At 45.0% G+C, this 26,922-nt stretch overlaps 1 protein-coding gene across 1 annotated transcript in view; it reads right to left on the bottom strand.

The window, feature by feature from the left end:
- Rubicon (run domain Beclin-1-interacting and cysteine-rich domain-containing protein rubicon) overlaps nucleotides 1-26,922 on the bottom strand; it is a 30,086-nt gene continuing 3,164 nt past the window's right edge. The window contains exons 2-16 of the mRNA XM_077700642.1: nucleotides 25,220-25,332; nucleotides 24,203-24,373; nucleotides 23,788-23,839; nucleotides 23,668-23,724; nucleotides 22,908-22,955; nucleotides 20,272-20,343; nucleotides 17,217-17,274; nucleotides 16,339-16,453; nucleotides 13,066-13,137; nucleotides 12,378-12,451; nucleotides 10,084-10,148; nucleotides 7,246-7,546; nucleotides 3,731-3,987; nucleotides 1,606-1,678; nucleotides 1-1,325 (exon numbers count right to left, since the gene is read on the bottom strand). Of these exons, the coding sequence (XP_077556768.1) occupies nucleotides 1,286-1,325; nucleotides 1,606-1,678; nucleotides 3,731-3,987; nucleotides 7,246-7,546; nucleotides 10,084-10,148; nucleotides 12,378-12,451; nucleotides 13,066-13,137; nucleotides 16,339-16,453; nucleotides 17,217-17,274; nucleotides 20,272-20,343; nucleotides 22,908-22,955; nucleotides 23,668-23,724; nucleotides 23,788-23,839; nucleotides 24,203-24,373; nucleotides 25,220-25,332 (1,568 nt within the window). The 3' untranslated portion in view covers nucleotides 1-1,285. The remainder of the gene's footprint in view (nucleotides 1,326-1,605; nucleotides 1,679-3,730; nucleotides 3,988-7,245; nucleotides 7,547-10,083; nucleotides 10,149-12,377; nucleotides 12,452-13,065; nucleotides 13,138-16,338; nucleotides 16,454-17,216; nucleotides 17,275-20,271; nucleotides 20,344-22,907; nucleotides 22,956-23,667; nucleotides 23,725-23,787; nucleotides 23,840-24,202; nucleotides 24,374-25,219; nucleotides 25,333-26,922) is intronic.

Here is a 26,922-nt window from a genome sequence, read left to right as displayed (position 1 = left end):
TTCCCGTGGTAGTGAATCTTTATTGTTCGCCTAGACTTTTTAATCATCATGCAACATGTAAAAATATGGCTCTTGTATAATATTACAACAAACATCCATTCAAGATGCCAGTAAGGGGTGCGCAAGGAGTACCGTCTCAGACTGGCTTGCACACTAATCTCCATTCCCCATATCACACATACAGCTTTCAGAATTGTGCATGTCGTCGAGTACAATTTGTACAATGCATGCAGCAGCACAGCGCTGCCTCACTGATCACAAATATATTACCAACAACAAAAACACGACAAAAAACAAACCTCGAAACCTTTCAGTGACCAGGGGTTTCAACTACTAGCAGGCGAGCTTTGGTCACATCAGCATGCATAAACTAACAACGTCAAGCATTACGTCAAAAGTGCACTTTCTTCGGTACAGAGCAACATGTAAGCTGCTCGTCAAATTTTAACTCGTAGGCCTTGCGTACACAGCCAGTGTAACCACAGTGTAACACCAGTGCAGTACCAGTGTAACACTGCTCAAAATCCCATTATGTGGAAAAGAGGAAAGGGGCAAGGCAAGAACTCCAATTATTGAATAAACATACCATGTCAGCTCATCGAGATTTTTTTGTACACGTCAAAATTATCCACTTGCATGGCTGGCTACGTTAATCTCATATGGGAGAACATCGTTTACACAGCCTGCTGTGGTGACTGATGCAGCAACGATGGACAACCGCCCAAGGTTATTATGACAAGCAAAGTAGCTGGCAGCAGCTAAACTTGTGTTCATGGCAACATGCGTGCAAGTGTGAGCGAACCAGCGCTCAGCGACTAGTTTGTAAAGGCACCGGTGAGCAGCTGTGCGCAATTATTGACGTGCACACAACTTTCACATTCATAAGATTAGCATCATACCAGAGTACCACAAAAGACCTAGATGGGAGGACTTGGACTTGTTGATCGCTTATTTGTTTCACAATATCCCCTGGTAACTGAACAGGGGGTGAAATGTGAGTGATGTGGTGCAGATTTAGCGGGTGACTTGTAAAACTAAGTGGAATACATTCGACTGAGCCTGCGGGAACACCAAAGTCCTGCCTGGACATGTCAGCCACCACACGTATATACGCTACGGATCTCTTGTAACTGTCCCTGGCGCAGCAAAGAAGACGTAAATGGCAGAGGATAATTAGAGATTGTGGCCAGGCTCCACAGCAGCTTTCACACACAGCCTCCCTTCCTGTGCGCACGTTGTAAAGCTAAAAACGTGTCGAGTATGAACCAGAATGCCAGGCATGCTCTCATGTTGATGGTCCATCTGCCTCCAGCATGCTCTGCCTCCTGTGGGAAAAGAAAACAAAGGCTAACGATTACTGTTTCAGTTGAAACACTTCAGGTCACAGTGAACAAGTTAAGAACTGGATGCATGTGCAGGTGTGGGATGGGCTACAATGTTCCTACACGCACAATGCTAGACTTTCCATAGACACGAGCACAATGTACTTGCGCAATAAGTGCACTTTTTTACTTCGGCCACCGAAATTTCAGGTTCATGCTACCCTCTCAAATGAACACGCCCTTTGTATACAATCAGGAAAATGCAGGTAAGAGCCATCCTCACCTCATCTCTAGGCGCCTGCATTTCGGGCAGGCACCAGGCACGAAGCAGGAGCGATGAAAGCACGCCATACACCCTGCACGAGAGGTTCAAAAGGACAACTGAAAACTCTGAGTGGGAGGAGGCACAAAGTAATGGCTCTGGAACCTTTCTGTAATCAGATTGGGCACGCACCATCCCGCTTCACATTTCTTTATATTTGTGTAGTGTTTTCTTACTTTCCACCTGCCTTGTCTCAATCTGTGTAATGTTGAGCCTTTTGACATGGCAAGGTCTGGTGCATCATGAAATCAACATCCAATGCAGTTGCCACACTACGCACAGCGCCTTCTATTAGTACAGTCGGACATGACTATATAGAACCCGTTCACATCAAATTGTCCCTTACATCGAACCATTTCTGGACACAGTACATTTACAATGAGAATGTATAGCAAAAACTACACTTATACTGAACAAAAATACCAGTGACAACCAATATATCGAATGCCAAGTGCCACAGAAGTGCCCCCCAAAGTTGGCTTTCCATTGGGGCGGAGGAGAAATTCCACCGGAGCACCCCTCAAAGTGGTTTAGCCTGGCCGCTCATGGGCAGCGGGCGGCTTTTTCCCCTCCCCCACCTCACTCTCCCTATCGTGACTTTGCCCAGAGGGTGTTGCTTTGCTATTGCGCCGTGTAGGGCGAACCGTCGACAACCCCCTTGCAAAAAACGATCCCAACCTGCCCGCCATGTCTTTTTTTCTTTTTGTTCGTTGTGTTTGCGACGTTCATGCTTTGTGGGCTTGTTCGGAAGTGCAGCTGTGGTGGTTAGCGCTAGTGTCACTAAATAAAGGCTTATTTAGTGGCTCCAGTTAGTGCGAAGTGGCCAAATATGACATTTGCCGTGACGCTGGCACTCGCAAATCATGTCAACCTTGGCGAGAAGTTGGACGTTCCCCGTCAGGCCCGAGATTCCCGAGAACACCTTGTTGAAGTAGGTTCCGGGCAGATGTTAATAAATAAACCGCCCGAAATTGCTTCAAATCTTGCGGCTTGTGCATGCCACTGATGGCTGAAAATCATAAGGAGCGCAACGAAGCCACCATCGGCGTTGCTGAAGTGTGAAGTAAGCTGTCGGAATTTCCGGACGCCATTGCCTGATCAACGATCGGCAAGTTTATGAGCGTGGATGATGGTGTCACAACCATGGGAGAGTTTGGAAGACTATATTGCCGACATCATACCGAGCGCGAGTGAAGGTGGGCGCAACGAGGAAAGCAACAACGATACTTTTCCCACAACCTCCGAAGTGATTCGTGCACTCGCACTAGTCCGGCACTTTTTCGTAAATGCGAAAGGTTGCAGCCTCAGCTGCTCCAACTCTTTACACAGTGTGGAGAAGTGTGTACTATCTCAGGCGGCGAGGTTATTGAAGCAGAAGATACGGGACTATTTCGCGCGAAATTCAGGCAGTTTCATTAATAAACTGTTTTTACAAATGGCATGAGCTTTTTGCTTTTATGATGTCCAATTCCTTAGCTTACTTATATCGAATTATTCCCTATATCGAACTGATAGGTGTTTTCTTGTGAGATCAATATAACCGGGTTTGACTGTATTGCAAGCATGCAGGGTGCAGTGTAACACGTAGCTACAATATGGGCGGCAAATCTAGAATTCCTACAGCAACCACCTGCTTCGCTGCACCTCCTCTGCAAAAAAGAATAACCTCAGCTGCTTCTACCAACTTCCACGGAAAGCATCTGCCGTGGAGAGGTGAGGACACCCCTATGTGCACTCATGGTTGCTAAAACAGCTCAATTGTGCTAAAGCTACATCTGGGGCCACGAGACATGCTAAAGTTAAGAGCTGCAGATTAATTTAGACTGCCTGGGGGTCTCTATCGAGCACCGAAATCCTATCACACAGGTGTGTTTCCGTTTCTCACCTGTTTCGGAAAAACGACTGGCATAGACAAAAAAACATCAGTGGTAGTGGCGGTGGTGAAAAACTAATATTTGAGCCTAGTGATGTGGGAGTGGTCCCTCATTCCAGGAGGTCGTGTGACAACCGTGCTGTTTCAAGTTCTCCCACAGCTCAGGGAGAAGAAGGGGGGCAGTGGATAGAGGCTGGAGGGCCGGCCACTCACGCTCGCACTGTGCCGCCAGGGCCAGTTGGAAGGGGAAGAGCAGCTGCCGGGCGTCCCTGCAGATCTCGCAGATGAAGCCCCGGCCCGTGCAGATGGGGCAGCTAAGGCAGTGCTGCTCGCAGTCCTGCTGCAGGCTCCGCAGCCGGCACAGCAAGCTGCTCCCGCTGCCCTGCCGGGCCTGCTCCAGGTCTTCCAGCGAGTACAGGTGCGGGTCCTTCAGCAGGTACGCGGGCAGCGCCTGAAGCCACCCCAGGGCCCTGCACAGCAACATCAAGAGGCAGGGAGGGGCATCCTCTTAATGTGCATACTTGGCCGTTTGCGGGATGTACAGCAAAAGCTGTTTAATTCCAACCATAATGGGAAGCCATCTCAGTTCAATTTTATGAAACCTCAAACTAATGGAAGTCTGGAATAGCAACAGTACACTGCAATTGGGAGGCAGTAGGGCTTGTCAACACCTTGAAGCTTAAAAAAGGTCCGTGATTGCAGTCTGCCTTTTGTGCCTAGAAGCAACAGCCAGCACTTTTTGCTCTAATGGGCAAATGTAGCAGATAGCCCCCCTCCTCCTCGCCTTCTTCAAAGCTCATAAAGAGACTAACGACATTCCATTTGGCCGTGATGTCCAAGCAGATGGCCGCACTAGTGCTTCGTCTTCCACCCCCTCGTCATCACTGATAGTTGGGGGCTCTGCGTGTCTGGCCTGAAAAACGATGTGTTCATCTGTCAGCACACTACACACCGCTGCACTCACATCCACGCTGACGTAGTCTTCAAAGAACTTGTCTTTCAAAACGTGCACCATGGTTGTTTCCAATTGGTTTCAGCCGACCTCACTTTCTCTCTCTGTTTTGGAGACAACGCACCCTTGTGTGTAAGAAGCAAGTGCATTTCTCCGGCCGTCTGTCAGGCACAAGTGTGTAGTTCAAATTATCCATGTTCGAATTATTGAAGTTCAAATTAACGAGCTTTTACTGCATATAAATGCTCACTGATCAGCAACTAATGGTGTATGTCTTTGTCGTTGGGCATTCACTCGTTCAGTGACGCTGTTACCTGCTGTTGATCTTTTTCTGCTTCAGCTCTGTAGGCAATTCCACCCATCTTATCTACACAATTCATTGCAATTCTTCGATAACTGATTTGGAATGCCATGCTGGTGGCAAGCACAGCAGCATCTTTTGAATGTCAAATAAATGGCAGATTGTGTATGCATGAAGAGAAGGAACACCAACCGATCTACAATGACTAGACCCAAATTTCAACACAAATGCTAAGGTACAAATACCCACAAGCACAGGTGTAAAAACAAGAGCGGGAAGGAACAACTACAACCGTAGAGTACAAAATTTCTTAGGTTTAATGCTAAAGCTACACTTGGGCTATCAGGCATGCTTAAGTGGAGGGCTACACAATTATTTTGACCACCTTTAATTAAAGCCCAACTGCACTCAAATTTCACCTCGACCAAATTTTCTTTGAATGTACAGGACGTACTACGTACAACCAAACCAACTGGGACATGACTGTTAGTCGCGTGAAATGTGCTAATTAGTTACAAACGTTTAAAATAGCTCTGTCGCAGCTGACATTGGACCTGCTGGCAGATCGTGCAAACGGCCATGAAGCGGAAGTGACATTCCGGCCAGCCTTACGTTTTTTCCTACAACCAGCCAGGAGAACTGGTCGAGCTGCACTGGGCACACTCCTCCTAGGGCTGCAGTGAGGGAGAAGCGTTGCGCGCAGGTTTGCTTTGGCTGGCCGGCCATGTGCACCCGCCCACTCGCCAGCTGGAACGTCACTTCAACCTGGCCATAATGGCAGCGCTCCTCTCAATTTCAGTTTCAAGATCTCCCATTTTTTTATGGTCATCTGCCCCATGGATACACGCATTTCAGCTGTCATATTTAATATTATTGCAGTCATTTTAGGCAGACTACAGTTAAACCTCGTTATAACGAAATTGAAGGGGCGCCGCGATTTGCTCGTTATAGCCAATATTTCGTTATAGCCATAGCCGACATTTACTGCAAATATTTGCATTGTAGTTACCTAAAACAAAAAGCGGGCGAAATAGCATCTTGCCGCACGGCGGTAGTCAGCAAAATAAACACATTCCGGAGGTAAAAAGGAAAAGTCACGAACCTACTTTATTGCAGTTCAAAACTCGTATTTCAAACAGACTTGGCTCGAAGAAGTCCGTAATTGGACGTTGATGCACCTTCCTGATGCGAGCGATGGCTCGCTCAGCTGCGGCCGCTATGTTCACGCCATCTTCGCCGCCCTCGTGCGCGCCGAAGGAGCGGCGCACCACGTCCACCGCATCTAGTGCCTCCGACGCCGTCCTTAGTGCTTCCTTTCACGCCACGTGCAACAGCGCTGACGATGGACTCTCGGTTGCTCACGGTGGTGGACAGCGTACTCGTCCACACGTCAAAGTCTCTTGCCACCTTACCACGGAGTGCACCTTACCTTCCTTCGCGCCCGATGCGACGGCTTTTATCATAGCCGTCTTCTGTTCAAGCGTGATAGCCTTTAGCTTTCGCTTCCCGCCTGTCGCACTCGCGTTGTTGGAATCACGCGAGCAGTACGATAAAAGATAAGGCTGAAGACTGCCAAAACCCACGCACACGCAACTACGCAGCGACGTCGGCGATACGAACAGAGGAGGAGGGGGCAGGGGGGGGGGAGAGGAAGGCGACGCATTGGGGCTCTTCTCGGACTCACCGCGGATAGTCCGCGGGTAGTCCGAGGATTCCCCGAAGCCACCCGAAGCCATAGGGATGCATGTGAAAATCGAACGTCGGACTGCTTCTCGGGGAGCCCGCGGTGAGTCCAAGACTGTAAATCGAAGGGCCCCATTGTCTGCATGCCGTGCGCAGCGAGAGGAGGGTGGGAATGGCTTCGCGGGCGCAGCGTCCGCATGGTGCGCCATCCAGCTTCGCGCGCGTGGCGGGAGTTTTGAACTGCTAATACAGTTGCCGCGTCGCGCACTGTCTCAAATCCGCGTTGCGCACTGCTTAAAAATTAGCTCAAAATTTGATTTCTCAACGAAATTTGTTCGTTATATCCCGTAACGGGCAAATTTTACCTCGTTAAAACGAGGTTTTAAATACATTGGTTTCTATGGGGACTTTCAAGGGGAATTACGATTTGCTCGTTATATCCATTATTTCGTTATAGCCCGTCTCGTTATAACGAGGTTTAACTGTATATGGAAAAAACATTTTCAAGAGGTTGAAATTTTGAATGCAGTCGGCCTTTAATGCACGCCAAAATCTTAACAGACGGGTATTTTCACTCTTTGCCTCCGTCTGAAGAGCAGCCACCACGGCTGGAATTGAGCCCACACTCTTAGACTCAGCAACACAATGCATTAGCCACTGAGCCATCGCAGTGGGTGCAATCCCAGAGCCGTGTCTTATGGGTCAGGGGTCACTACACACACAGCGTGACGTTTGGAACCCCTCCAGCAACCATCAGAGGGCCGAGCCGTTATAGAAGCTGAGCCAACTCACTCGGTGGCCCGACTGCAGCAGAGGAGGTACTGTTCGAGGTACTGGAGTGCGACGCGGCACTGGTGCATCCTGTCCAGGGCCTTGACCCTGCGGTAGAGGCTCGGGTTGTGGTCGTTGACGTTGAACAGCGGGTCGGAGGTCATGCGGTCGAGCAGATCGCGGGCAAAGTTGGACACCGGGTAGAGGGAGAAGTCCCAGCGGTGCAGCACCCGCGCGGGGATCACGGCACGGGCGTTGCTGTGGCAGCAGTGGCAGAACAGCTTGCCCAGGTACTCGCAGTAGCGCAGCCGGCTCAGCTGGGCTGCATGGGCCAAAAAAGGGAGGACGACGACGACAATGGTGACTGCCATTAACACGACACTTCAAATTAACTGAACTAACAAACGGCACAAGAACACCTTTGTCATTATTATGCGACACGTCTCCACTCATTCAGAATCTCCACTTTCGTCGCTAAGCTGAGTGTACGACACGGGTAGCCATGATAGTTGAGACCGGTTGCCATGATAGCAGAAGCCTGAAGCGGCCACCACACAAACTGCTCACACGGCGCTGTGCACAACAGAGGAGGTTGAGGACCTCAAAGGAGAGATGCATATGCTGGCATGAGTCCCAACTGGCCCGTCGATTTATCAATTGTGCACTGCCTCAGCTGCAATGGCGCCGACATCAGTACAGAACACAGCGCTGTTTTAGCACGTGAGAATTCTGAATTTTATTGAGATATGACATACACCTCTATGCTTTTTATTCAGAATAACCTCTAATTAACCAATTTAATAGGTTTTTGGTTCGGAATTATCGAGAAATTTCTTTTCCACTGGATTGCATGTAATATTGCCAAGAACAGCATATCACTTCAAATAACTCAAAATTTCAATTAAGCGACTTAGAAATATCAATAGTCATTTTTAGTGGGGATGATTATGATGATAAGACCCTCAGGCACAGGGCCTTCCTAGAAGCAACAGCAAATGGCAACCATGGACATTTTTGGATGACGCCTCCTTTCCGCTTAGTTATCGCACCTATCAAGATACAGTCAGCTTCCGATAATTCCAAGTCACTTCAATCTTTCGTAACGGTGAAAAAATGGGCGACTTTGAGTGTTTCCACTTTTTTCTTTTTTGAGCTACTGGACACATTTAGCATTGCTATGCACGAAATTGTAGCTTATAGATTGCTCTTTCAAACACATAACATCAGTATTGTGAAAGGCACAATTATCTGCTGTTTAGTGGACAAATCAACAAAAAAAAATGTACAAAAAAGTTTACGCACAATACATATAGGCGATTGTACTGAGCCTAAAAATTCTTTTATAAATTCTAAGATATACAAGTTGCTTCTACGTTCCTAAGCTTTGATTCAACATATAAATCAATGCTGTGCACCAAGTTATGCAGTTTTGCAGGACCACCAACCTAGTGGCCCTGACAGTTGTGTCACTCCGCGAAGCTACTAAAGAGTAGGTCGGTCTCTCTAAAATATGCATCCAAGCATATTTGTTTGTGTTCTCACACAAAATCCTTATCACTTAAGTGGTAAAAAACAAGAGGAAAAAATTTTGCGCTCTTGAGAAGCTATGTGCAACGCTCTGCAGAACTAATCTGACATGAGCGCCAAGCTATCTTGAAGGTGATAACGCGATACAGCGCGGTGCATTTGGCAAAATATCCTCGCCGCCCGCCATTCAGACCCTGCAGTCGTCAGATAAAAGGTGCATTTTGTTTATAAATACAGCGCGAAGTCAAAAATGAACCTTACGCCCAGCACCTGTCAAAGTCTGGGGCTGTTGAATGGGAGAGTCTTCCTCAGAACTAAAATCTGACGAAGCCACATCGTTGCTAGAAACATCACTGCTGCTGCGGTAAGAAAAATCAGCAGCTGCAGCTGCCGAGATACCTGCCACAGCTATCTACCTTTGCAGAGAGCACCATGAAGTGAAGCAACTCGCCACTATCTTGGGTTCAAATTCCAGCCTCAACACCGTCTACGCACGCCAAATGTAAACCAACAATAATGACATCCAAAAAGATGTTGCCAATAAATATGCCAGATGGTGTTAGTTGTCCACAAGGTGTTGTTTTTAGCTTTCACAGGACGTTTAATATCGCAGGAACTCCGTGTCTGATGGCCTATGGCACCGTAAGGAAAGAGTTAATTAGAATTCTCGGTTAATCGAAAGTGAAGAAAGCGTCTTGTCAGCTCTGCATGCAATCTTATGGGAAAAAATTCTCAGTAATCGGAAATTAAATGTCTAAGATATCGGCTATTTAGAAGGTATTTTTCAATGTAAAGCCTCAAAGAGACAGGAACGTTTGATAAATTTACAATATTTTTAAAGCTCAGAAACAACTTTGTATGCTGCACTGGTAGTATCACCACCATCGCAGTTGACTACAGCCTCACAGCTCCTGAAGAGACAAAGTTTAGCACTCAAGCCTGGTGCCCCTGGCGCAAGCAGCACGTTATCTTCTATCTTTGGCATCGCATGTTGGCATCTAAAAAAAGCAGTCGGACACATCTACAATCTGCAGAATTTACTTTCCACAGCAAGATTCTTCAAGCAGAACATGAAGCAGAAGCAGATGGCCTTTACTTTTTTTTTAACAGTGAGCATTCAAACTAATTTTTGTTTTCTGTGGTAAATTGAAAGTACGTTTAATACAAGTTTTTTGTAGTCCTCATGAACTTCGCATAAACGGGAATCAACTGCATTAGAATGCAGTGCTACTCCTGACTAGAGCGCTATTCCTGACCTGAGCGCATCCCACCAACTTTTTGATGCAGGATTTCGACTTGTGGGCTAGATGTACAGTTATGTAACAAACTCACCGTGGTTTACTCGAAGCCCGCAGCCAGCACAACGATAGTTTTGCTTGGCAAGCTGATCCTTACGCCTGAAAAGAATAACAAGGTCGTCGTGTTCGTGTAAAGGCTTTTGTGTTTGCCAATGACAGCATGTTCAGCAATGTCAACACAAAAAATTCCCTGAGTTGTTTTTTTTAAATTAAGGCATAAATTGTTTGCAATTAATGATTTATCTCAAATGGGGAGCCACCAATTTGACTGCACAGAGCAAAAAGCAAAAATTTCATTTTATTTTCAGTGCTTCCTCCCCAATTAGCACTTCATAATTAAAATATTTCTCATCACAGTATCGTTAAATTCTGCAGTAACAGGAGCCTGCTCTGGTAATGTTTCACACAGAGTGCAATATCACATGCAGAAGTTAACATATTCCTCATACGTTTCCCTGTGGTGCAGTCACGACAGATCTGATAAAGAATTGAAACTCGATTTCCAAAGTGACATGGATGGGAGTTGCGTACGCTGAAGTGATCACAACAAACTATTTCTGGAAATTTGGACATTTGGCATCGCACACTGAGCTTCAGAAAAAATATTCAAGCCAAGATTTTAAATAACACACAAAGTAAACAAAGTTACGCCAGCCCTGCATTAAGAACAGTGTAATAAGCAAATATTCGTCATGGTAAATTTGATGGATTATGTAACAAAATGACTGCATTACCATAAAAGGTTCCTGAAAACAACATACAACTATGCCACTGGAAATGTCTCATCGGAATAGCACTCACGCTAATTTTAATGCAAACCTCAGTAGATCAGGCTATAAAATACGGAGGACAAAGGAAGAGGTGACAACTCACTAACTACAGTACTCCCTCATTATAACAAAGTCAGTGGGACGGCGAAAAATTTCTTTTTAAGCAATACTTCGATATAAGCGACCACTGGAGAAAAGCTGAAACAATTGAGCTTTACTTGCGCCCCTACTGCAAGGAATCCAAACATAATGTATTCAATGAAGCAAAACTTCATTCAGGCGGAAAAGGAAAGAGCTTTGGCTGCTTAAAGTTCTTCCGGGCGCGAGCAACCCCTGCTCCAATTCCACCAAGCATTGCATGAGGCTGTTGTTGCTGTTCATTCATATAACTTTATTTCACAGCATGTGCAGGTGCTACCGCGCGAAGAGAGTTTCGCGGTAGAAAGCGCCGTAAATGCCTTGGCTCGAATCAGAGGTTGTGTTTGTTGAGCTCAAAAAATGTTTAACTGGTCATAGTGGGTAAGCAGCGCAATCATATAAATTTGCCGGTTTTGCACAAGGGGCTTTGCATGGTCACTGCGCAATTTTTTCCCAAGGTGTACAGCCGTGAAGTTTGCAAAACAAGAGTTTTTCGGGGTCTCGTTGACATCGACACTACTAATTCTACGATTTCATAGCCCATGTTCATGCGCCGTCGCTTCCACTTCATTGACCAATGTCTAGGAACAAAATTCAATGACCCTACAACGCATTTGAACCGTTTGTCTAAAGTTGAATGGCGCAAGCTGAGCGTGACCGGCTCGAGAAAATCGCCGCAGAAGCACCAGCTTGCGTTGACCCGCCATGTTGACAGCCTGACTCGCCGTTTGGTCACCACAGCTCGGCGAGGCCTACGCTCGCCACTTCACTCTAAGTGAATCAAGCTCTTTGCGCACTTCAAGTAATGCGTCCTAAAATGCATGCGGTTGGGACCAGAAGAAACTTGAAGAAAGCGACATTTTGAGGAAACCGATTTCATTATAACGAGGGATTACTGTACTTTTTTGCACTGAACTTGTGACATTGGATGATTAGATCATGCTGGCAAAATAAAACTGCAAATTAATTAGCATTGTGGAGCTGCAGTTCAAACTCACTGCGGTTGGAATTCAGATTAATGTTAACTCTCAGCCATAAAGCCATAAACAAATTACAGTAAATTAATGTTATTATACGGTGAGCATTATGGTCCCCACGTGTACCAATTGGCCATAACGACTGCTTTGCCAAGTACATTGTGGAGCTCTTAGTATACCATATTATGATAGAGCAGATAAGTAATTTGAAACATTGACTATGTACTACAAACAAAACTGGAGGGGGGGTATGAGCTGCCCTATCTTTTGAGTAAAGCAACAAATTATGTTGTCTATTTTAACAGAAGATTTCCACAATGTTGAGTGCAACATGGCTCCAATGCCATGGCTCCATGAGTGCATGCATGGCTCCAATGTGAAAGAATGTTTACGCAAAGCCAGAGCACCCTGGAAACATTGCAGGATGACTTGTGGCCACTCACTTCAGTTCCGGCTGCATGCTGAAGATGATCTGCTCCCTTGGCGGAGCCCACTCTGAGTTTCCTCGGAGACGCATCTGAAAAGTGCCATGTTTAAGTGCCATGTTAAGTGGAAATATCCCACATTTTTAAGTGGTCGAGCTAGACAAGCAAGAAAAATGGTGGGAAAGTACCTAGGTACTTGTTTCCAACTTTTCGCACCTATCATTGCAGTCTCTGTGAGTTTAAACTAATGCCGGAAACACTTTCCCCCCCCCCCACTGTCATAACTGCAAGCCTAAACTTGCCCTTGCTTAATTATTCGATCGACATCAACAAATATTGCTTTCTGTTTTTCTCCAATTCAGCACATGTCGCATACGTTGACAGCTGGTTTACAAACTTTGCGAGTGCTGGAAGAAAAAGCAGGAATGCCTCACGAGCAATCTTTCATGTTAGTGCAATAGCCTCGCATGCAACACGCCTAGCAAAGACAAAGCCACTCTGTCACACCCAGATCAGCTTTCAAACCACTTTCTGATGAAACATCTTTGTCTCACTGAACAGTGGTTAGATAGTGCTTTATGTCTTAGTCCTGATCAAGTTCCACAAACGAACTTGTCACAAAATGAAAGCAGCAAGTAAAACTGAGATTAAAAAGGACGGACTAAGATCGCAGCATGACAGCAAGGTGAAAAAGTGTGGTGCTCACTTTGTGCGCGCTGTAGTACTCCTCCTCCACCTCATCTGGCGAAACAGGCCATGCATCTGGCAGAGGCAACAGCTGCAAAGCACCCTCCGTGTCAAGGCGAGTATCATAGGGCAACTAGTTCATACAGCCGTGCGAGCAAGCTTCAAATATGCAATACTATTTCAGTTAGATAAGTCGGCAGGAAGGTAGTAGGCGAAGTACAGACACCTGGGTGTGTCCGCTGATAGAGCCTATCTTAAGGGCACAGGGTAAGCCCTATACTTTCCATGCATTTTTTGCCATTTTGAGGTACATTTTTCTCGGCATCTAATAAAGGTATCTGCTTAACGTATATATCATTTTCTTTCAAATTTTGTGCTCTTTTAACTGTACTAGAATTATGAACATTCTTAAAAAATTCAGTTTTTTATAATTTTTTGTCCGTTAGTACCTAAATTTTGGCATTATTTTAGTATTAAAAGTTGTGTACCAAAAAAACTCTTACGTGCATATTTTCAATTCTAGTACAGCAGGTGTGACAAGTTATGTAGATAACAGGGGGAAAAAATCAGCTCGTTGTCTTGGAAGATATAGGAAATAATGGTACCTATGTAAGAAAAAAGATTGTTTTGAGATAATTGAGTTTAAAGTAAAAAAAGAGGTGAAAAACAATACTTTTTTGCCAAAAACACCAATGGAGCCATTTATTTAAAAAGCACCAGCTTCATAATCACTGTCAAAGTCAGTTTTTTGCTTTTCACCCAGTCATTTGTCCTTCCTTGACTATTTTATGCACCCTCGTACAGATCTGTTCACACAGTGTTTTGCTTGTGGTCAACCTCTTTAAGCCACTTGATGGTGGTGTTGTGCCCAGGGTTTGGTCTGAATGATTTCAAAATGCTGGCTCATGCGTTGCTTCATCATTTAATGAAAGAACAGCATCCAATGTTGCAATCATTAGAGTGTGAAGCCCAAAAAATATGTTTTTTGTGCGCAGCTTCGAAGGGCAAATGTGGAAAAAACGTGCAACAGGGTCTTTGGATTGCCCTCGCTGAAAAATCAGCTATGCAATGGTTGCTAAGCAATTTCTTAATACAGCTGGTTCCAGAAAAGCATTTTGATCTGAAACTGGAAGTTTTTTGATGGAAAAAAATGACAATACACCCTGAGAACATTCTTAAGAGGATGTGGGCACTTACTACTTGCTTACGGGAAAACTGCTTTTTAGCGAGAAATAAGACTTTTTAAGGCAAGTGTGAATATGGAAAATGTGCACAAGGAATTGAACTTCCTTAATTGCGAAGAAAAACAAAAAGTCATTTTTTTCAAAATTTCACCTTACCCTGTGCCCTTAAGGGGGCAACATGGGTCTTAAATCAAAAACTATTTTTACAGTTGCGATGATAAAAATTGGAGGACAAATGTAGTTTTTCATTCTGATTGTAGATATAAAATTTGTTTTTGTTCAAAACGACTACATTCAAATTTATTCGGACTTCTATATTTGATTTCTTGACAGCGTTTGTAGAAAAACTGCTAAGGTGATGCAGCTGTACCAGTGAACTGTGCACAAATCAAGGAGTGCAATAACACACAGTATCATTTTATCTGGTCTGTAGCAGAAGCTACAACCATTCGAAGTTTAAGCTTGGAAGGTGGGAACCAGAAAAAACGGTTTTGCCTTCTAAGTCCAAACTTCAAATGGTTGTAACTTCTGCTACAGACCAGATAAAATGATACTGTATGTCTTATTGCACTCCTTGATTTGTGCACAGTTCACTGGTACAGCTACATCACCTTAGCAGTTTTTCTACAAACGCTGTCAAGAAATCAAACATAGAAGTCCGAATAAATTTGAATGTATTCGTTCTACACAAAAACAAATTTTATATCTACAATCAGAATGAAAAACTACATATGTCCTCAAATTTTTATCAATTTTTCAAATAAAGACCAGATAGAACGATAATGTTAGTCTTATTGCACTCTTTGATTAGTGCACAGTTCACTGGGTTCCCTGTTTAGCTGCATCCCTCCAGTAGTTTTTTTACAAAGGCTCTAAAAAATTTAATTAAAAAATCCAAATAAATTTGAATATAATCATTTTACTCAAGAACAAATTTGATATCTACAATCAGAATGAGAAACTACATGTGCCCCCCAATTTTCATCATCATAACTGCAAAAATAAAGTTTTTGATCAAAGACCCATGTGCCCCCTTAATATCAGACAGCTGGGCAGGTTGGAATGGAGTGAAATAAAATGAAATTTTTTTGGCTACACTAATCTCTCATTTTAACAAAATTGTTTTTTTATCACTTTAATTGGTTTCACATGGCCCCAATCAAAGTACGCTCATTTCGAAATGGATAATTCCAAACATATCGACGGCCGGACACCCGTACCTTCAAAGATGATCAGCCAGAAGTACACCATATTACCCACAGCAGGCCTTCAAGGAAGCTTAACTCACAAAGCAATCATCAATGAAAAGCACTGCCTTTCACCATGCAGTGCTTCAGGCTGTTGGAAGAGGCACTTTTAATGCCCCGCAAGAAATGCATAAAGAGCTTAGCTTCCTTTTTTGCACCTCAAAAAATACCTGCGGCTTATCAGCAAGGTTTGTTTTTTCAACATTATATATTTGTTCTAAGCGTTCCACAATCTATTTCTGTGAACTTCCAAGGGTACTGTAACTGTTTTAATAAGTCTCAGTCCACAGTTTTTATCAAATTACCGCTTGTATCAGATTTTTTTCCTGTCCCAGTGATTTTGTCATAGTGAGAGATTACTGTATGTATCAGCTACGCTGTATCAATAATAAATACAAGTTCAAAAAATGCAGTGAAACAACTATGAGCTGTGCAAAAGCATAATTAGGGAAACAGTCTAACAAAAAATTTTTGAGCGTTTGCAAAATTGTACTTTTTAAACCACTTACACCGAATTTCCATAACTGGCAAGTTCGAAGTTCGTGCCGGTAAAACAAGCTATACAAAACAAGTGCTAAAACATCCTACACCACATCCTATTCTATGAACACGATCACTATTTAGTACAAATATTAAAGCCATGTGGGTAAATCTTATCTACTGTTTGTAAATATAAAGCATCGGCAGAAGCACTCTGAAACATCATCCCGGGAGAAACACATTTCAAAGATTTCCTTTCTTCTCGTAAAACCGGCACACCGCATGTTGACAACAGATTCAGATCCAAAGTTTCTACCACGGCTTCCCCAAGGTGCCCACAGAGTCAGAAAGCCAGAGAGTTGGAGAGAATAATGTGCGTACCGATTGTTCAGCGTCCTGCTCAGAGACCAGCCACTGGAGGTCCGAAGCCTTGGGCAGCTGCTTCTCAGAGAAGCGCCTCAGCAGATTCAGGGCCACCGCTTCAGCCGACGAGCCCCTGGGCAGTGGAAAACCGTAAGTATTACAAAATTCCAATAAAGGTTGGCGTAGGATAGTAATGACACAGTAACAACATCAAAATGTCAGTTTACATTCGAGGAAACTTGCATACATCTGAGGGTCTCCAAAGTCTAAGCTCCAGGAAAAGGGTACATTGTAAAAACGCCAGCCAACAATAGTAAAGGTACTGCTCAACATGTTTTGGAATTCTGCTATGCCCCAAGTGAAGACCCCTGTCACTACAATTTTTGCGTGCTTGCTGATTATGGCAGCAGACAACCTCAAATAAAAGAGCACTTCAAATAAATACTAAAAAACTTCAATTTTTAGGTGTTTGGGGCTTTTGGAGGTTTGATGTGCACATAAGTGGCAGGCTCTGCATTAATTTTGACCACCTGAGGATCTTTAACACGTGTGCTGAAATCTCGACATACAGGCGTTTTCGCTTTTCCCCTCCATCTGAAAAGCAACCCCCCCAGCCGGGATCGAATAGCGTCCTTGAGCTCAGCAGCACACCACATTAGCTGCTGCGCCACTGCGGCGGATAGCACTTGGAACAAAGTGATTTGGTTTTACTCAGGGTTTACTGTAGTATCTCAAATGGCAAGTAAAGCAGTAGCATCAACATGGTTTTTCACTCAGAGTACGTGGAAGGGGCAAACATGCAGAATCTCGTAAGACTATGATGGCACAGCATACGGCAAATAAATAAACTGGCCACTTCAAATAAGTGAACTGCGTCAAACAATTCCTTCGCTTACGGTTGGCAGGAATCTTCCTGGGACAAACATACAGACGACGTCTTCTGCACATCTGCATCTGAAAGGTGAGGACAACAAAATCTGTTACTTGCACACCATAGAAAGACACAAAGTTCATCGTTTAGTGTTTTGTTTATCAATTTCCTGCTCCACATTCAGAAATCTGGATACAAACTTAACACAAACTTAACATCACAAATCAAGCGCATTGCCAGCACTAGTACATCTTAGGGCTACCTACTTGCGAGTGGGCTGGCTAATTGAAAAGTGTTGATTTCGTACCTGCCATAATTACTCCGGCTTTGTCAGCAGCAGTAACATGAACTATCACTTGCAGTTTTTTGCTGGGGGCATTATGGTCAGGCACATTTCATGAGAGCATCAAATGAAGCACGCTGAAGCAGGCAGTAGCCTTGTCAGACAACAAATCAGGTTAAAAAGTTCTCTTAAAATAAGCTTACGAGAGGCCTTTCAACAATTCTCACAAGGTAAAAGCTCTGCAAGAAGTTTAAAATTCTCGGCGCTGAAATTAAATCTCCAGTTGAAGACTGACTTTAGGAAACAATTCAAAATTTTATTTGATAAGGCACGCCAATTTTTGGTTCCGCAACAGCAAGCTATGGAATCTTTTGGTGAGCCCGTTCGCTTGCAGATGGTATGCGGTCGTGGTGCAACGCACAATTTTGCATTCGGTCCGAAGTGCTTGAACAGCCTGAGAGAGTAATACACGTCCCTGGTCGCTAAGCAATCCCCGGGGTGCACCGTGGCACAAAACAAAGGAATGCCGGGTGAATGCAGCAATTCATGAATCCTTCCCCTGTTCGAAGGCCACGTCTGTGAGAGTCAGCGACGACAACAAGGTATCCATTGCATCAAGGCACGTAGCATCAACAGGTACAGGAGAGCGCGAGGGTGCGTCGGCACCAGAATGCCCGCGTCCGGACCAATAGATAACACGAATTTCCTGTTCTTGTAAGCAGAGGGCCCAACAGGCCAGTGATCCCATGGGATCTTTTAGGGACGACAACCCTCACAGGGCGTGGTGGTTGGTGACAATGTCAAAGGGCCGAACGTAAAGGTAGGGCCGAAACTTTGTAAGGGCCTAAACTATTGTCAGGCACTCTTCTTCAGTCACCGTATAGTTCTGCTCGGCCTTGGTGAGAGCTACTCGCAAACACAACGACATTTTCACCACAGTTGGGGTTGCATTGAACGAGCACGGCTCCAAGACCAGCACCACTGGTGTCCAAGTGCCCTTCAGTAAAGTTAATAGACATCGCAAAGACGCGAATGCTCCATCACACTCGGAAGACCATGCGGAAAGGTATGCACGAGGACTTGGGGTTTTCGTTGAATAGGCAGTTTATGCTTCCGAAACTGTGGGGATGAGTTTCCCACTTCTGGAGGAGCAGGCTGACGGTACATAGACAACAGGGAGTGGCGACGGGGAGAAGACAATTGGCGACTGGGAAAGGTCTCATGGTCGCGCGCAAAGGACGTTAAAGGGGCCCAGTGATACGTGATGCTGAACTTGCCTGGGCGTGTATCCTGGGTGTTGAACGCCTCAAAACGCTGCATTACATGATGGCAGTAACGTGCGACATGCCCAACGAATCCACAAAAGTAGCGTATCGGGCGATTGTGCGGCGTGGGCCACAGATTCGCTTGCTGTGCAGCCACTCGCAAGGGACGTGGAAACTGGGTGACTGGCTGATAACTGAACGGCACAGCCGTTGGTATGGTTGGTTCAAACGAGTGGGTAAGCAGCTGGGCAGGGTGCGCCACACATTTAACGTATGTCAGTGGAAGGGTTACTGTAGCTGGGGATGTCAGGGGAAGAGCAACAGTGGCTACCCGGGGAACAGTAAGGGGTGCAAAAACTGTAGCTGATTGGTGAGTAGTTGGCAGGGCCTCGGTGACCTGTTCCCAAATGGTACACTGAAGAGATGGAGGTAGGCATGACGGTGGTGTTGCCATGTGCTGGTGCGGCTGCTGAATAAAGGGTACAACCGAAAGTTGACGGGCCAGTTCCTAGCAGACGAAGTCCTTTGTCTTCGTCTCAAGTGAAGACTGCTCCGTAGTGAACGTTAAAATTACGAGTTCTTCATTGGTCTCCAGCGAAGGCCTATGAGAAGTCATTGCCTGTGCAGTTCATGAGAGCTTTGGCAAAGGCTCACGACCTGTGCCACAGCCCTCTGGTCCTTGGCAAGTAACATATGGAACACGTCATCATCGATTACTCTTAAAATATGCTTTAACATATCTTGTTCAGACATGGGAACGACGACGCTACATCGTCTTCTATGTAGCTTGTGAAATTCTCCCCATGAATCCGAGCTCTTCCGCGTAGGCGTTGTTCAGCTTGTAGTCTGCATACAGGCGGTTTGTCAAATAATTCAGAGAACTTGGTCTTAAAATCACCCCGTGTTGTGATGCCACATTCGTTGTTTCGTAAGGTAGAAGTCGACGTTGTTTAACTTCGCAGTGCCATCCCACTTGTGTGCACTCACCCGCTCGTCTGACAACAGCCAATCCTCAATGTAATAGTCACCCTGGCTGCTGGAGGATGCCAGATCGCGCTGACAGATAGAACAGGCACAGGCAATCAGTGACATCGGCGGTAATGGTTGATGAACGACATCAACGGGGGTGGCTAGCATTGGTAGCTTGAAGCTACACAGATCCAGGATTAGTGTTGCTTTGCATTGAACCCCACACCTCCACCAGTTCCAATGGTGTTGAGAAATGATTAGGCCGGGATATCTTTTCCAGACACACAGACTTGCACAGATGATGACTGTTGCAAGTGCGCAGCCCGTACCCCTGAGTGGACTGGAGATGATTGTTCACACGCTGTTCCCTACTCTAATTGTCCATGACACCTACCCACGGAGGGATTGGACAAACTTTTGTGATTCAATCCTCTTCATTGCAGGCTTAACATTACTCGACATAAGTAATTTGTCGGTGAAGTGTATAAAGCGACCATTTCCACTTTGAGTAAACCTCACCCATGCAGAATCGACAAGAGTGGACAATGACTGCCTAAACTCACCCGAGTAAAGTGAGGCCAAGGAGAGGGACAGACCGCCCTCGCGTACATTGGACAAATTGGACTCCATGTCATCTGCAGCAAAGACAGGAGGAATGCTGCTTTCATTGATACTACAAAGCTTAAAATAAACACTGCTGGAAAACCACACTAAGGCAACACACACAAAAATACGCAACACAACACAAGTGGCTGGCAGTCTGCATGGCATGCACTTTGGAAGCTCTGAACTCTTTCCGTATTGCACTCATGGAACATCATCAGCCAGCTAACGATACTGATACTTTCGAACACTGATTTCAAAACTGCACTGGGCATTTGAAAACCTCTGGTGCGTCTTCCGTGTTGCGGGAGACGCACCACACCAGTTTTTTCTTAACCCTTTCAGCCCTGAATTTATTTCAAGCAGAACAATGTTTTCTGTGTTTTCCTAAATTTGATGGTCTCAAGGGCACACAAAAAAGTGGGCTAGAAGTGCATATATATAAAAACTTTTATTAATGAGGCAATTAAATAGGACATCTGCCAATTAAAAATTGTATGTTGAGCAGACATCATTTCTGCATACTTTTTTTTAAGCCTTTTGACCACATGAACCTACAAACAAGAAATGAGCTTCGTAGTGCACATTGATAGATTTACAAGCTTGGGAATAAAACTCGCACCGCCATTTTTTTCCAGTCTCAGTGTCATACTTTCATCTTCAACAGAGGTTTATCTTTGTAGCGTCCAGCTCCACTAAAATGAAATAACAGTGCTATCTATCGCAATTGGCATTACTGAGGAACAATTCCCCTGAAAACTAGCAGTTTTGGTTTCATTCTCTATGCCAGTGGTTCTCAGCCATGGATGTGTCGGGGACCCCTTGTGGACTGGTGGAAGTGATGGGAGACCCCTTGCAGAGGAGGGGAGGGAGGGGGGGGGGGGGGGGGGGTACGTAGGTAAATTAACACAACTGGAGCGTGAAACAGGTGCCTTTTATTGCCACCAAAAACATCAAACAAACGTGCCACATCACTTCATCTTAGACAGTTCATCAATACGTGGCACAGTCGCGCTTAATTAAACAGAGTTGCATATCTCCAAATGAGTCCAGTTGTCAGTAAATTCAGACGCAAGTTCAGGAACCACACCTGCCATTTTAAAACATCTGGCGCCACCTGCCCCATTGCTGGAGAAGTACACTTTCCATAGTTTTTCAGCTAGACAGCAACATTTAAACCGTGACGCAAAAGCTCAAACTATGTCATGCTTGCAGATCAAGTAGGTTGTGCGATTTCACTGCATCTTCTGTGGATTTCCACAACATTATCAGCAGCAGTGAACCTGTGGGCAATGTAGCATTATCAGAGTTCAGCTCTGAAAGGGGTAATGACGGGAACCAGCCTTGAACATTGGCGGCCTGTTATCAGTACGTTTTGGTTCTGTCCAGTTGGCTTGCTGTTCTTCGTATCCCATTCCGGTGCTTTATGGATGTCACTAATGTTGTTTATCTTATGTACAGGGTGCAAACATCACTGCAACAGGACTTGTTGCCTTCTCGTCAAGGCAGTTTGGCATTTTGCCCGAGGAGAGACCCAGGTGTAGACTGTTTTGCCAAATGGCATGTGCAACTGAAAAGCTGATGTTTTTTGCACCTGGAAAACAGCCAGAGCTAGGACTTTCTAATTTACGGAGAATTTCGCTAATACACTCAAAAAGACCTTGAATATTCCAAAGTGTCTTTAACTTTCTTATCATCGACGTTTTTTAAAGCTTGCTAAAAGTTTTGTTTTGGGCAAATTCAATTTTGCATTTCCACCCCATACTTCACCTCCAAAGCTATGCCATTCAAGAGAACATGCATTTAGCTTTATACTTACATGTCTTGCATATTCACCACCCCAACAGTTAAAATTTTTGCTAGAGCCCACATGAAAACTTCCTCAGGGTTTGGAAAAGATGCTTTAAACTCCTTACTTCATTTTAAACGCTACATTATTAAAAAGTGCTTCTACTTAGCTTCATTTGTATCTGCCTTGCATGTTTTTGAGCCAAACCAATATCTGCCTTGCGTGTTTTTGAGCCAAACCAATCATTTAAAAAACTTGACTGGGATCGACCAAAACAACTGTTTCCCTATGGTTTTCCTCTCGGTCTGATGGCTGCAAGTAATTTTTTGCAGCCAACAAACCGATCAAGCTACCTGTAGGCCCAACCTCTGCGGAAAAAGGAGAAGAGCCAGTTGAGGCAGCTTTCTCATGGCCGACATCATGTACATATATAGTGTAAATGCATCGCTCGCATCTTCCATAGTTCACTTCCTGTGTCCTGCCACCACGTTGAAGTACATTCCAGAACCATTTTATTATTTTTGTTTAAACATTCCTGCACAAATTTTTCAGTTTGCTAGAAAATCAGTCTTTGAAAAATTCAATTTTGCATTCCGACCCCTTACTTCATCTCTAAAAGTAAAAATATATCGTTGCAAGGCAGATTTTTATGCACCTTGTATATTTTTAATCGAACAGTTTTTGCATAAACAAAGCTTTACTGGAACACACCAAAAAAAAAAACTATTTTTACCACAAAATGAAAAGAGTTAAATGTGCAAAAACTAAAACTTTTGCTTCTATGAAAGCAGCAAATAGCAGCCTCACCTGACAAATCATACTCTTCAACATCGTCTTCATCATCAGTCAGCTCAGCTGGTGAAAGGATGCACGGAAGGGCACAAGAAGGCACAAATCGAGGTCAGCACACAACAGTCCAGCATACATGCGCATTCCGGTCACCACAACAACATTCCTTCAAGTTAACAAACACAAGTGGGTCACGCATTTTGAAGTTTCAAATAAATATAGCCATCTCAAGTAAAAATAAAACGGCAACACGAAACCACAATAGATAAGGCCTATGCAACACTGCATCGCAAACTCTTGCTTTCATTTTTAAGTGCATAAGCATTTCTATTTGGACTCAACAAGGAACCCCACCCCATCTGTAACACTTGATATGTCCCACTTTCACTGCATGCATAAGGAAATTTTATTACGAAAGGCCGAAGCGCCTTTATATTTTCACACAAAACCACTTCAGTTGAATGAAAAGATGTCTTTTCAGCAATGCATTTGTGCATAGAAGTGAAGCTGACTTTAAAGAGGGCGTACTGCACTTATGTGAACATGTGTGAATACGGAGGCCCCAGGGCCTCTGTATTTCATAAACGAGCACTTATTCTGCCCACAGGAAACGTCTTCCCACCAACGCATCTGCATAGTGGTGAAGCCAACTTTAAGGACCTTCGGGCCTATCAGAGCAGCGTACACTTCTATTTCTATTTTTCTAGAGTCGCACGGTAGTTTGGTATCATTCACGCATTCTCAAAGAATTTAGGGCTGATAAGGGCGGCCCACTAACCGTGGAAGCAAGGAGAGGAGTAAGCCGAGCTCAGCGGCGAGGTGCTTGTTGTGGCAGCTGCGTGAGGAAAGCAGCGATTCACTGAGAGGTCCAGGCAGTACAGTCCTGGCATCTGCTTACCGTCTGTGCGGCCATCACTAAGCTGACGTTCCAATGGTCGAGAAAAAGCTTTCTGCAAAGATTTGACACCGAAAAAAAAAAGGGGGGGCTCAGGGTAGGCTTGTTGTCTTATTTGTCCTAACGCCAAGCAAATTATAACTTTAACAAGTTCTAAAATGCCTTTAAAATGGTTAATAGCCAACCACCGATGACACTGCGTACACTGTGCTAAGCATATTATGTCACCAGCCTCTTCTGTACTCAACTGTTTCCTTTGCCACATGAGGTGGCTTTAGACATGCACCAACTGTCACTTTCGTGGAAACCTTCAATAATTAACTTCTGGTGGATCTGCTGCTTGCAAAACTAAATGTTTCCAACCATTATGTGCACGTAATTGATCTCTTTGTGATGTTGTTGAAGAGCAGCTTCTCACCTCGCGAAGGCGCTCTTTCCGGCGAATCCGTATCCGCTGCCGTAATTGGCGGATCTCCTCGTCGCTGTCGCCCTGTTCGTCGTCCTCCTCGGCCGACCGCAGTGCCCGGCTGCATTTCATCTGCTCGAGTGCGGCAATCAGGGCCTCCGAAACGTATATGTGCGCATTTTCCTGCAAGCCGTCACGACACGTTAGCGTACGAAGGAACCTCAACTAAGGCCCCCAGAGACAAAGAACCTGGAACACAGAGAACAGTCTTTATAGACAGGCGATTGTCACACCAAACCTCCTTAATCAAATGGAAGAAATCTTTTTGGAAAACAGTCGAATTGTAGGAGATCTTTTAGGTAAATCAAGGAAAACAGTGTCAATTTTTACGCCAACGATTTGGTGGACAAACTCGCATTGGCTTTGCCTGCAGAAACGTGAGCCACTGTTCTATTTTCTTGCTTTCGTTAGACACAATTGGCCACAGTACAGCCTCAAAAATATCAGCAGCCCAAGCTGCACAAGAGACGTGTACGGTTTGCTTGCTGTTGGACATCATTATACAATACCACCAGTAAGTCAACTATAAGTATGGACAATACTTGTATACGTGCAACACCTGCTTCGCACTCAAATGTTCTTGTCACATACCTGCGGCCCTAATTACAAGGTCACAGCTTTTGTTCACACTAACAAAATTCAGTTTCCCACACTTCAAGACAGACACCATAGGCACAAGCAAAAGCCAAAGCTGTCCACGGATCCCCCTACCCCTTCAAGCCATGAACCAGAAGGAGCTGACAGCAAGCTCCTGCTTGATTGATTGTAGGGTTTAACACTCCCACAAACAGGCAATGAGGTACGCCCTAGTGGAAGGCTCCAGGTTAACCTCATACACAAGGGCGTTTTTGCTTTTCGCCTCCATCAGAAAAGCGGCCCCCACGGCCGGGAATCGAAGTCGCGTCCTCGTGCTCAGCAGCACGACGGCATAGCCACTGAGCCCCCACAGCAGGTCAAGCTCTTGCTTACCCTGTCCAGTTCCCCACATGTGCGGAAGTCGGCCGAGGACAAGAAGCTAGTCAGGCTCTGGCCCCTGTGTGGGGTGGGGAAGAAGCATTCTGTCGCTGGTGCCAGCCTGCTGCCTGCAAAATCCAGCAAGTACAAGCCATGGTAAGAAGCTGCAGCTCATTCAAATCATAGGACACTAAGACGAAAGGGCATTTCATTTTTTGTAGGACGATACGCAGCAACAGCTAGTGGGTGAAAGCATTCCGACGGTAGAAAGCACACTCAGAACTTCTGTATGCAACAAATCATTGCTCGAAGACTAGTATCAATGTACGCAACGTGTGCTTCTCTTTCCTTGTTCAGTTCTATGGATTTCCCACAGACTTTCTATGGACACTGCTTCTATTGTCAAAAGGCCTTTCAAATCATTCTTAATGCAGACTACCAAGAAAGTGCTGCGAGGAAATTCACCCAGCACGGTAATTGTAGTCTGCAATGCTCTGCTGGACCAAAACACTAAAGCACGGCAAAAATTAACAGGAAGTAAGTGGAGACATTACTTGTCTCCCAGCAACCATAGGTGCAATGGTCGTGCCAGACCATGTCACAGCTGACGCCCAAACAGCTAAACCAACTACAGCAATCCATTTTGAAAAGAGCAGGAACGCTGTAGAGTTGTCCATTCATCTCGCGGCCACGTTATCCATCAGCCATGCAGAACAGTGAAACTGGATATAGCAAACTCAAAAGGAGGTTGGAAAATGATTCATTAAAAATAATAATTCGATCCCCGAAATGCAGGGGTGTGCAAAAAATTTCAAAGAGGATATTCAGAACTCTTGATTGAGCAATAATACGGAATATCCGAGTTCGATATATCCTGTTTTGACTGCATTCCACGTAATGTAACCTAGTGAAGATTTTCCAGTGCAAAAGAGGTAACTGATGCTAAAAATCAGAGCCACAATAATTTCGCCACCAATTATTGTTTTTGCTTTTATCAATGTCATCCGAGCATCTCAACAAACCTTCTTTTGTTATAATATTGCCACCTTGCGTTCACTACCAATGCTAGATGTCCAAAATGATGGAAGAACTTGAGATGCACCCCTTCAAGCTCGAACAGAAACACACCTTAAACTTTCTCTGGCAATCAATGATGACACATGATGAATGTTTTAGTGGTTAATTATTGGATCAGCCTTGAAATCTCTCTGAAGCTGGGTATAATCCCAAAAGCCTGCACGCTTAGCAACCTTGAGATAGGTTTCACAGCACACGAGGAAGAGGGACCAAAAGAACTTCATGTGCAGGACAGGCGTTTGAATTTCCTTCGCCTCCCTAACTGGCATCATTGGTCGGCCTCCTTAATACCATGCCCCGTTCAACTCCACCTGCCCCTTTTGCCCCGCTCCAGTTGACCAGGCTACAGCAGAGCACCTGGTGTGGAGTTGCCCTGCTCTGCGAAGCCTACGCACTGTGCACCTCGCCACCTGCGCCCCGCGCCCCGACGTCCGCCAGACTTCATGGCGTGGATACAAGGACCACATCATGGCCCCCTGCTCCGATTCCTTCGGGAATCCGGGGTGTATCTATACATTTAATTTCCCCTTATGCTGAATAGCAAACTTCCGCAATAAAAAAAAAATTTTTTTCTAGTTCTCCCCCTAAAATCATACTGGAAAAAATGCATGACTTTTTACGGTGGCTCTGTTCCTATAACA

Source organism: Haemaphysalis longicornis, unplaced genomic scaffold, assembly GCF_048455015.1.
Source record: "Haemaphysalis longicornis isolate Haplotype H1 unplaced genomic scaffold, Haemaphysalis longicornis Haplotype H1 scaffold_2, whole genome shotgun sequence".
In the NCBI taxonomy this organism is placed as follows: domain Eukaryota; kingdom Metazoa; phylum Arthropoda; class Arachnida; order Ixodida; family Ixodidae; genus Haemaphysalis; species Haemaphysalis longicornis.
Note: the sequence above shows the minus strand (reverse complement) of the source record. Positions and strands in the feature narration are given on the sequence as shown.